General features: G+C 36.4%; 1 protein-coding gene across 4 annotated transcripts in view; it reads left to right on the plus strand.

Moving 5' to 3' along the window:
* The window catches only part of LOC149848214 (protein RRC1-like), a 68,616-nt gene that overhangs the window by 55,067 nt on the left and 1,060 nt on the right, over window positions 1-12,489 (plus strand). For all 4 annotated transcript variants that reach the window (XR_016427020.1, XM_089984044.1, XM_089984120.1 and 1 more), the window contains 7 exons: window positions 9,236-9,457; window positions 9,652-9,710; window positions 10,223-10,307; window positions 10,440-10,577; window positions 10,751-10,975; window positions 11,062-11,888; window positions 12,050-12,240. Coding sequence is in view for 3 of the 4 variants with exons in the window: in XM_089984044.1 (XP_089840170.1) it covers window positions 9,236-9,457; window positions 9,652-9,710; window positions 10,223-10,307; window positions 10,440-10,577; window positions 10,751-10,975; window positions 11,062-11,888; window positions 12,050-12,240 (1,747 nt within the window). In the remaining variant the exon portion in view is untranslated. The remainder of the gene's footprint in view (window positions 1-9,235; window positions 9,458-9,651; window positions 9,711-10,222; window positions 10,308-10,439; window positions 10,578-10,750; window positions 10,976-11,061; window positions 11,889-12,049; window positions 12,241-12,489) is intronic.

A 12,489-nucleotide genomic window follows, 5' to 3' on the forward strand; every position in this document is an offset into this window, starting at 1 on the left:
ATTTCGCGGAGTTGTCTTCCATTTGGGATGAGCTTGCCATGTTTGACCCCAAATGGAGCGGAGAGGCTATTGAGCTTAGGTATAAACAATTAGAGGAAGATCGTTTTTTTCATTTCTTGAATAGGCTGAGACTCGAATTCGAACAAATTCGGTCTTCTCTTCTATCTGCTTTCACTTCGCCCTCTATTGAAGATGTTATTACTAAACTAAGTGGGGGAAGAGACTCGTATGGGTATAAGTAAGAATAACCCAAGTGTTCTAGCAACACCTTCCAATAATGAAGAAAATGAAGGTGTTAATGCTGTATCAAGACCGGGAGCAACTTAAGGACCTGCAAGCCTCCCCACTTCAAGAATCAAAACCAAAGTTCAAGTGGTCAAGGTGGAAAGAGGGCTTGTGTGCCACTTTTGTAAGGAACCAGGGCACATCAAGTCGATTTGCCCAAAGTGGAATAAGTTGCTAGCTATGACTACCACATCCCAACCTCAAAAGGAGAGTGCTCATCATCTTCAAATAGAGCCCTCTCACTACAACAAATTGTGGATGCAATTCAACCTCTTATCAAGGGAGCTATTTTCGGAGCCGCTATGTCAACCTCTTCTCCTCCCAGTAAGACCTCGTGGCTTTTAGATTCGGGTGCTTCATTTCACATGTCTCCAAGTATTAGTTCTTTTTCCGAATACTCAAACAGTCTTCTTCCATCCTTTGTTTCAACAACGGATGAAACACCTCTTGAAGTAAAAGGAATTGAAAATTTTGAAAAACAAGGGTTCTTTATTCAAAAAATTAGATTTATACCCAAATTAAATTTAAATTTGCTTTCCATTTCACAACTCTCGGATCATGGGTGTGATATAAAATTTTCTTCTAACAAATGTTGGATACAGGATCGCCAATCCAAGAGGTTGATTGGGGAAGGCTCTAGGAAATGCGATTTATACTATGCCGATTCCCTTCAAATTCCAAAGAATCTGTTTTGTAATGTTGTCCAACAAAAGGATATTAATGTATGACACAAGAGACTTGGACATCCAAATGTTGTAAAAATTTTCCATTTACCTTTTGTTAAAAATCTATGTAAAGTGATTTCACTTAACAATTGTATTCTTGGGAAAATGAAAAAATTACCCTTTTGTCAAAGATCTATGTTTACAACAAGACCTTTTGAAATTGTCCATTCAGATGTATGAGGGCCGACACTTGTTTTATCAAAGGGGTTTTTGCATATTATGTCATTTTTGTTGACGACTACACGAGATATTGTTGGATATTTTTTCTTAAGCACAAATATGAAGTTTTTTTGACTTTTAAAACCTACCATATGATGATTAAAAATCAATTTAATGGAAACCTAAAATTTTTTAGAACTGACTTTGGTGGAGACTACCTTTCAAGTGAATTAAAAAATTATCTTGAAAGTCATGGTATTCTTCACCTAAGATCTTGTCCGAAAACCCCTCAACAAAATTGATTAGCCGAAAGAAAACATAGACACATAATATAGACAACTCGAACATTACTTGTTTCTCAAAACATCCCAAAAGGTTTTTCGGCCGAAGCTGCCTTAGCGTCTGTCTATCTCATAAATTAGCTACCTTCTAAAAATTTGAACAATATCTCACCTTTTGAAATATTGTATACCAAAGAACACGACTATAGTCGACTGAGAAATTTCGGTTGCAAATGTTTTGTTCTTACTGATAAGAACGACAAACTTTTACCAAAAGCTATTGAATGTACCTTTCTTGGATATTCTGAAACCCAAAAAGGGTTTCGGTGTTATGATATCAAGAATGATAAGTTATATGTTTCTAGAAATGTGAGTTTTCTGGAAAATATTAACGGTTTTGAGAGAAGGGAACCTTATAAAGAAAACATGGATTACTCCTTTGTATTTGAGTTGTTAGCACAAAATGATGATAGTGATGATGAACTCACTCATAATGATGCTAATGATAAAGAAGATGAAGAAAATATGTCCTCCCACCCACCTATCTTCCAACATAGTGATGAAGGGGCATCGAGAAATCCTATAACATATACTCATAGAGACAATGACCATTTTAGAAGTGTAATTGAAAAATACAGTGAACCTACTGGCCCCACTTTAATAAATGAAGAAAACCTACGAAGAACTGAGAGAAATAGAAAAGTGCCTTCTAGGTTCATCTCATATGATTTCTTTACACCTAAACATAGAGCTTGTCTTAGCGCCATTCACTCATATGTAGAACTCAGAAACTTCGAAGAAGTAAAAAAGAATGATAAATGGCTAAAAGCAATGGAATGTGAATTTACGACTCTCAAAAGGGCGAAAACTTGAGAATTTCAAGATCTTCCCAAGGGTAAAAAAACAATATAGTGTAGATGGGTATTTAAGGTAAAAACTAAGAGAGACAGATCTCTTGAGAGATATAAAGCTCGGTTAGTTGCGAAGGGATATAAAGCTCGGCTAGTTGACTATGAAGAAACATTTGCCCATGTGGCCCGAATGAACACTGTTAGATGCCTCATCACTGTTGCCTCAATTAACAAATGGAACATCTATCAAATGGATGTTAAAAACGCCTTTTTAAATGGTGATCTAAATGAAGAAGTATACATGGATGTCCCACCAGGAATGAAGACTCCCAAAGGAAAAATGTTTCGTCTTTGAAAATCACTGTATGGTTTAAAACAAGCCCCTAAGGCTTGGTATGATAGATTTAATTCTGTAATGTTAGAAAATGGTTTTTCATCCTGTTTCACTGATACTGCTCTATTTGTTAGAAAAACTAATGCAGGGATAGTCATTCTGCTTTTGTACGTGGATGATATGCTAATAACTGAAAGTGATACTAAAGAAGTTAAAAGCATAAAATCAATTTTAAAGGATAAATTCGAAATGTTTGATTTCGGATTTCTAACCTATTTTCTGGGTATTGAAGTGATATACTCTCATAGAAGATATTTTTTATCTCAAACTAAGCTTGCCTCTGAGATTCTTGACAGGTCGGGTATTACTGATGATAAAGTTTGTGAAACTCTTGCTATAGTAGGAGCCAAAATGAAAATTGATGATGGCATTTCTCTCTTCGATCCCACTCCTTGCAGGCAACTTGTGGGATCATTGATGTATCTGAGTATTACTAGACCGGATATTTCTCATGCAGTTCATACTGTAAGTCAATTTCAACATGCACCAACATCGGTTCACATGAGTGCCATTTTGCGGATTATCAGATACATAAAGGGTACACTAAATAAGGGAGTGTTTTTATCCTCTTATTCTGAATTGAAATTAATTGCTTATACTGACTCTGATTGGGGAGGTGACCCAAATAACCGTCACTCCACTACTGGTTTTTGTATGTTTTTAGAAGACTCGTTGATATCATGAAGATGTAAAAAGCAACAGAAAGTGTCATTATCTTCTACCGAAGCTGAATATTGAGTCATGGCAACAACTACCATGGAAATTGTGTGGATTTATCAACTAGTAGAAGATATGGGGATTAATGTAGAACGACCCACCAAGCTTTGCTGTGATAACAAGAGTGCAATTTATATTGTCAAAAATCACACATTCCATGAGCGTACCAAACACATTGAGATGGACTCTCACTATGTCCGTGAAGCATATCTGAAAGAAGTCATTGATCTTTCATATGTAACTTCAGAACAACTCTATTGATAGTCAAGTCTGGACAGGACTTGACTAGCAACTGTCATGCTAGTTCAAACTGAACTAGATGACATAAAGACAAAATAAAAATAAAGAAAAAAAGTTACAGAAAAAAAAGAAATAAAAAATATATTTATATATATAATAATATATTATTATATATATATATGTATATGCACAGTTTTACATTTTAACACTCCCCCTCAAACTTACGGTACAATGAGCGAAAGTTTGCCTAAGAGAAAGTGAAATCGGGGAGCAGCGAGAGGCTTTGTAAAGAAGTCTGCTAATTGATATTCTGAAGTGACATATGGTAGATCAATGATCTCGTGTAGATATTTCTCTAACGTAGTGACAAACCATTTCGATGTGTTTGGTGCGTTCGTGGAATGTTCTGTTACTGGTAATGTAGATCGCAATTTTGTTGTCACAACACATTTGTGAAACCTTTGTTGCTTCAGCTGCAATGTCAGCAAGCAGTCGTCGAAGCCAAACTACTTCCATGGTCGTGGTTGCCATGGCTCTGTATTCAGCTTCAGTGGATGAGAGAGATACCTTTTGCTACTTTTTACACCTCCACAAGATCAATGATTCCCCTAAAAAAACACAAAAACCAGTGGTTGAGTGTCTGTTATTGGGATCACCTCCCCAATCAGCATCAGTATATGCAATTAAATCAAGAGAAGAGGAGGAAGATAAGAAAAGTCCTCTGGAAAGAGAGGACTTGATGTATCTGATAATACGCATGACTGCTCTCATATGAACACAAATAGAAGCATGTTGAAATTGACTTGCTGTGTGAACAACATATGCTATATCTGGTCTGGTAATGGATAGATAGGAAAGTGCCCCGACAAGCTGTATGTAAGGAGTAGGGTCTGCAAGAAGTTCTCCATCATCAATCTTTATTTTAACATTAACAACTTCTGGAGTGTCGACTTTCTTATCATCAGTAATGCCAGACCTGGAACTAATATCAAAAGTAAATTTAGTCTGAGATAATAAATATACTCTAGGAGAATAAGCAACTTAAATGCCTAAAAGATATCTCAACAAGCCTAAATCAGTCATTTTAAAATGAGATTTAAGAAGTGTTTTGATCGTTTCAACTCCCTGTTTATCGCTTCCGGTGATGATCATATCTTCCACATAGAGAAGAAGCACAATGATCCCTGCATCAGAATTCTTAATAAACAAAGCAGTGTCAGTTAAACAGAATTGAAAACCAATATCAATCATAACATGATCAAACCTATCATACCAAGCTTTCAGTGCTTGTTTAAGTCCATAAAGAACTTTTTTCTAAGCGAAGGACTTTACCCTTAGGAATACTTATACACCAGAAGGGGGTTCCATGTATACTTTTTCAACTAAATTTCCATTTAAAAAGATATTTTTGACATTCATTTGAAAAATAGACCATTTTTTGATAGAAGCTAAGGCAATTAAGGTTCAGACAATTGTCATACGAGCCACCAGAGCAAAGGTTTCTTCATAATCAATCCCATATTCTTAGACATAACCTTTGGCTACTAATCGGGCTTTATATCTTTCAAGAGTACCATCACTCTTGGTTTTAATTTTATAAACCCATCGACATCTTATAGTTTTCTTTCCTAGAAGAAGATCTTGAATAGTCCATGTAGAAGCCTTTTCAAGTGCATCTAATTAAGCTTTCATGGCTTCTATCCATTTAATATCATTTTTTGCTTGAAAATATGTGGACGGTTCTTCATATGAGTGAATTAATGCAATAACTGCCCTATATGTGGGTGAGAATGACTCGTATGATACAAACTTTTCTGGAGGCCTCGAGACTCGGAATGATTGTCTAGTTGGAATGTTAGAATATTTTTCAAGTGCACATGGAGGATTAGACTCTTGTTGCCTGAAATATTGAATACTAGTATCCCTATGAACTTCTTCATTTTCAACATTCTGATTAAGATCAATAATTCTTTGATCATCATCATTAATTTTCTAAAATCAAAGAAGCTCTCCTTTTCAAGAAAGGAAACATTTCTAGACACATATAGTCTATTATTTTTGAAGTCAAAACATCTATAACCTTTCTGATTTTCAGCATATCCTAAAAAGGCACAGGGAATCGCACGAGGGGAAAGTTTATCATTTTTGTCAGTAAATATGAAACATTTGCACCCAAATATTCTTAGTCTAGAGTAGTCTGGAGAAATGTTCATAAGTTTTTCAATGGGAGTGATATTTTGTAACGAAGAAGATGGCATCCTATTAATACGATAGGTGACAGTTAAGGTAGCTTCTGCCCAAAAGTCTTTCGGGACTTGATTTTCTATTAATAAAGTCCTAGTGGTTTCTATAATATGACGATGTTTTCGTTTCGCTAGTCCATTTTGTTGAGGTGTATAAGGACAAGATCTTTGATGTGTGATGCCATGCAACTTAAGATAATTTTGAAAATCTGTAGATAAAAACTCTCCCCTTGAATCTGTGCAAAAAATAGCAATATTATTTTGAAACTTGTTTTTAACCATATTATGAAAAGTTTGAAAGTATGGAAATACTTCAGACTTATGTTTGAGAAAGTAAATCAACGTATGTCAGGAGAAATCATCGACAAAAATAACATAGTAAACAAATTCTCCTGTACAAATTACTGGTGCAGGACCCCAAACATCCGAGTGTATTAATTCAAGTGGTCTTGAAGAGAAAAATGCTTTGTTCAGAAATGATAATCTTTTCATTTTGCCAAGAATACAATCTTTACAATCAAATGATTCAGAGTTACAAAATTTTCCTAGATTTGGAAAATGTTGGATTTTGGCTATATGTGGGTGACCAAGTCTCTTATGCCAAAGTTTCAACTTTATTTTCTGAATATTATAACAAAAAACTTTCTTTGGCATTTCCAAAAAATTCATGTAATAGAGTCCTCCTTCTCTATGGCCTTCCCCAATCAGCTTGCCTGACTGACGATCCTGTACCCAACAACCATGAGAAGAAAAAAAATATTACACCCATAATCAGAAATTTGAGATACAGATAAAAGATTTAAATTTAATTTGGGAACATGTCTAATTTTTGGAATAGAAAATTTCTTTGTTTTATAATTTTTTTCAAAATTTCCTATTCCTTCTATTTCAAGAGAAGTCCCATCAACAGTAAAAACCTTTGACACACTTGTTTTATTTTTAACACATTTGGATAGACTTTGATTATTTGGGATCATATGAAAAGATGCACCAGAGTCAAGGAGCCAAGAAATTTTACCTGAATCGAAAAAAGATGAGGCTGCTGCGCCGGTTGAAGCTTCAGATGAGGAAGAGACACCTTTGATGAGAGGCTGAAGAATCTCCATTAGTTGGGCCAAGGAAACTGGTGCATCCTGATCTTTAGGCTCCGATCCAGCAATTGCAGTTCTTTTTTCTCTCAGCTCCTTAAGTTTGGGACATTGTAGCCTATAGTTTCCCGGTTCATGACAGTGATGACAAATAACTTTCTTCTTATCATATTCACCATTTTGTCGGTTAAAGTGAGGAAGCCTATATGATCGAACATGATTCCCTGGTGTAGACACGATTAAAACAAAATCATCTTCAATTTTTGAAGAACCTTTCCAGAGGCGATTTTCTTCCATTGTTAACTCTTCAATAGTTTCAACAATAGAAGGAATTTTTCCCCAGTGAAGGAGGGCTGATTTAGTGGTTTCAAATTCCGGCCTTAATCCAGTGATAAACTGGTAAAAATGTTCATCATCGAGTTGTTTCTGACGAAGCTCGATGTCTTCAGCACAATGCCACTTTGGTTCTAAAAGAGAAAGTTCTTCCCAAAGTTCGGACAACCCATTGTAATATTCACGAATAGTTTTGTCTCCTTGTGTCATCATTCAAACTTTTTCTTGGAGGTTGCACACATGTGCAATATCTTTAGGGGAATACATATTCTTAAGGTATTCCCATGCCTTATCAGCATGATCAAATTTTGCAAGACTTGAGCATTTTTTAATGTCAACGCTATTGATAAGCCATGACATTATCTTCGCATGAAATATTCTTCATTATTTCCATTTCTTCTCGTATGAGGCAAGAGCATTGGTTTTCTCTTCTTTCGATAGAGGGACCTCTTTATCTCCCTCCTTTTTAGTAAGAGATAGCTTGAGTTCCGAATCAGAACCATCCACAATCCCCCATAGGCCTTTTCCCCCATACATGGTGCTTCATGATTGAAGCCCATGTTACATAGTTCGTATCGTTTAGTTTCATAGGCATGATAATGACTTTATCATTGTCATCCATTGATTACAAGGAGAGAAGAAAAAGGGATAGAAGAGAAACAAGAAGAGAAATGAAAAAGAAAGAAGAAAATACAATACAACAAGAGGTGAAATCTTTCCCAATGAAGTGATAAAACACTTCTCTTCAAGTGGTGAACGCTTTTGCAAACGGGCACGGAAACCGAGGCAGATTTTCCTCAAGATCTAGTACTTCCGCGGCTCTGATGCCATGAAATGAAATAGGGATCTTCGAAACACGAGCTTAGATTCTCAAGGGAAAGTGTCAAGAATGACACTAAAGCATAACCCTTAAAAAGGGTATAACTGGAAATAAAATAAAATAAAAATAAAAATAAAAATAAAAAGGTATTCTTCATTGATATGAAAAACCAATTGCTTAGGAAGCATTATAATTAAAATACAAGAGGGGCTGCACCCCTTTGTATACACAGCTGAAAGAGGACTTAATAGAGCTGTTGGACACAGTCCAACAGCTCTAAATAGAGCCGTTGGACTGTGTCCAACAGCTCTATTGCTAGTCAAGTCTGGACAGGACTTGACTAGCAACTGTCATGCTAGTTCAAACTGAACTAGATGACATAAAGACAAAATAAAAATAAAGAAAAAAAGTTACAGAAAAGAATATATATATATATATATATATATATATATATATATATATATATATATATATATATATATACAGTTTTACATTTTAACATCAGCTAGGGTACTGTTCAGCAAAAAATCCTTTTTTGTGTATTGGAGCTGTTTTTATGCATATGGTCACGTCTTATGTACCATTAAGTTCCTCTCTGCAAGGTGATGACGCCGTGTGAAAGGTGATCTAGCTCCACCCTCGGCTGCATAAGCAGCTCAAGTTGGCTTAATTGATAATTTTGGGTGCAGTGTGAAAAAACAGAGGATCTGTAAACCTTGAGTCATACTTCATTATCTCTTATCAATATATTTGAAGCCTTTAAATAGCGAATTGTCAAATTTTATCCATGCTAATACTTGAAGTTGATAGCAGAACTTTGCTAGATGTGTACTGTAAAGGTTTAGATTGTTGGATTGTCATAGTTTTTTCTTGTGAAAAGCCTAACTCAGGAGTGGTATTCAAGCGATTTTTCAGTTTGAGATACTTCTGTCACACTGTTGTACTGCAAAGTCTGCTCTGATAATTTGTTGAAACAATGTTTTATCATGCTTGCAGTGACAATATACAAATTATCTAACAATTTTGGTTACTTTTTTTGGGTTTATCTTGGACTTGTATGTCCTGTCATAAAAATGCATTTTGGTTTTTTGATTTTTAGGTGCTTACTCCAAATGTTCCCGACATTATGGTTCATACACCTGAAGATGATCACCTTCGTCATGTCATTGATACTATGGCCATGTATGTTCTTGATGATGGATGTGCTTTTGAGCAAGCTGTCATGGAGAGAGGTCGGGGTAATCCAGTGTTTAATTTCTTATTTGAACTTGGAACGAAGGAGCACACATACTATGTGTGGAGGCTCTATTCATTTGCTCAAGTGAGTACAATGATTTCTTTTCAAAGAATAAACTTTAATCTGGTTCAGAAAGATTTTGCATACAATTTTGTTCTTTCCTTCACTTGTTAATCACGATTAATTGTCAAAAAGCTTTATTGATGGTTTCTGAGTTTTGGCATGATTTCATGATGTGGAGAAGATGTTCTGCTTATAGTTGCCTATTGGTTATTCAGGGAGATACCCTCCAACGGTGGAGAACAGAACCTTTCATCATGATCACAGGAAGTGGGCGGTAAAACACGTGCTGGTTCCCATTTGCATTTGAAGGCATTTAAATGGTTTTGTGTGCTTTGTTTTGCTCAAACCTATGTCACATAGGTGCGGGTGCGGATGCGGCACTTTAAAAAAACTTGGGTGCGGGGAGTATATATATATATATATTAACAGTTTTAAGTTAGCATTACGTGTATGTGTGTGCATTTATGTATTTATATATATAATATAGATAAAAATGGACTTGATTAGGGTTAACTGAATATACTTTTGGATAAAAATGGACCTCAGTGTGGTTGACTTCACCTAACACAAAGGAAGCTGTGTCCAAGTGTTGCACGCGGGTGCGGTGCCCTGTTAGAAGAGTCCGTGTTACATAGGCTCAAACAGTAGCTTTTGATTGTTTTCTTGTATCATTACGTGGTCAAAAGAATAGAGGTGTAGACCTAAATCGATGCTTGGTACATGGTGGCAAGTTTTTCCTGTCTTTGCTAATATGATGCAGTAATTTGTTATTTTGCTTTTATTTAGATGGATCCCACCATCTCTTCCACCTAGCAGAAGTCCAGAGCATGAAAAGGATTCAACAGCCACCTATGCAGCTGGGAAGAGTCGGGTAAGTGTCAGGGGTTTTAACTATATGGTGTTTTCTAAGGTGTATCATGATATTATGGAAAACAGTTGTACTGGAAAAAAAGGTGATATGAGATATGCCTTTCTTGGTTAATTTCCTTCCTTTTCTGTTTAGAGGGTAGAAATAGAACGTGCATTGACAGATCCACAGAGGGATGCATTTGAGGATATGTTGCGTGCTCTGACATTGGAGAGAAATCAGATAAAAGAAGCAATGGGTTTTTCTCTGGATAATGCTGATGCAGCTGGAGAGGTACTTTTGCTGATTTTAACCACCTTCTGTTGTGAAGTTGGCAGGTCCTGATTTACTTATTACAATCAGACAGTTGAATAACCTAAACATTTTGAATGATCAACTTTGTTTCTAATTCTATATTTGTATAAAAATACTTGTTATTTGTCAATGAAATTTTGTATTTGATACAGGTGGTTGAGGTTCTGGCGGAGTCTTTGACACTCAAAGAAACTCCTATACCAACCAAAGTTGCCAGGCTTATGCTTGTCTCTGATGTCTTGCATAATAGCAGTGCACCTGTTAGAAATGCATCTGCATATCGCACAAAATTTGAGGCAACATTGCCTGACATAATGGAGAGTTTTAATGACCTATACCGCAGCATCACTGGGAGGATCACGGCTGAAGCCCTCAAAGTGCGTTGTTTTGTTGCTATCCACATGTATTTTGTTTTCAAGTTTAATTTATTATAATAATTTCTTTTAATCCTTGATGATTTCAGGAGCGAGTTCTGAAGGTTCTTCAGGTTTGGTCCGACTGGTTTCTCTTTTCTGACTCGTATATAAATGGACTTCGAGCTACTTTTCTTCGGCCTGGAAATTCTGGAGTCATCCCATTCCATTCGATATGTGGAGATGCCCCTGAGGTTGAGCAGCACAAAGGTATGAATGAGGATACGGCTGAGGGAAGTAAAGCTAACCAAGATGCTGCCTTAGCAATGGGAAAGGGAGCAGCAATGAAGGAGCTACTGAACCTCCCTCTTGCTGAGCTGGAACGACGCTGTAGACATAATGGATTATCTCTTTGTGGTGGTAGAGAAATGATGGTTGCACGATTACTTAGTCTAGAGGAAGCAGAAAAACAGAGGGTTTATGAACGTGATGATGACATTAGATTTGGACAAAGCTTTTCATCTTCCAGTAAGCATTCAAGGGATGATGATAGCTGGGGCGCTCGCCGGGAGTCAAAACCTGAAACTGGGGCAATTCACTCGGCTGGATGGCCCAACTATGGAGATGAAACGAGATCAAACAATAAAACATCAGCTGTTACTCTAGGTGATACCATTGCTATTCCTGAGCCAGAAGTAAAACCATTTACTAAGAAGAAAGGCAGATCTGAGCCAGTGTTGCCTGCCTCTAAATGGGCTAGAGAGGATATAGGCAGTGATGATGAAGATAAAAAGGGTGGTGGAGGTCTTGGATTAAGCTACTCATCTTCAGGTAGTGAAGATGTCAGCAACATTCCCAATGAGGCAAATGACATGAGTGCAACTATTGAGACTAGTCGCTCTGCATATTCAGAGAGTGGGATGAGTGAAGAGCATAGGTGATGATGACATGGTGTACTTTTTGTGATTTAGACATGTTTATTGTCATTCACTGATTTTGCAAATTTCATTTTTTTTAAATTCTCGACCTTCACATTTTAACACAGAAAATAAACAAAATGAAAGAAATTTTAAAAGCATCTTCCTTCCTCTGTTTCAGGCAAAAATTAAGACGGCTGGAGGTTGCTGTTCTGGAATATCGTGAATCTCTTGAAGAGCGTGGTAGTAAGAATGCTGATGAAATTGAGAAGAAAGTGGCGGCGTACAGGAGACGACTGCAGTCTGAACTTGAGCTGTTGTATCCAAATGAAGATGTTGGAGGGAACAGTCAGCACTCATCTCGTTCTTCGGGTATGCAAGAGATTCATTGCTTTCAATTAGGTGGATGGCATTAAAAAGAACATACGTTATCAAATGCTTTATTGATACTTTATTGTAAGCAAAAACCATGCACTGTGTGATGGAGCTCTAGGTTTTTCTTCCTCCTTTTCCTATTGTGAAAAGGTGGATACTGATGCTGCTATTTAGCTACTTGGAAATTCTGTCACAATTTAGCATTATTGTGCATTTATACTTTTGTGCGTAGAAGAGCTTATATTG

The sequence above is a fragment of the Nuphar pumila genome, chromosome 1 (assembly GCF_984573655.1).
Source record: "Nuphar pumila chromosome 1, dmNupPumi1.hap1.1, whole genome shotgun sequence".
NCBI lineage: Eukaryota > Viridiplantae > Streptophyta > Magnoliopsida > Nymphaeales > Nymphaeaceae > Nuphar > Nuphar pumila.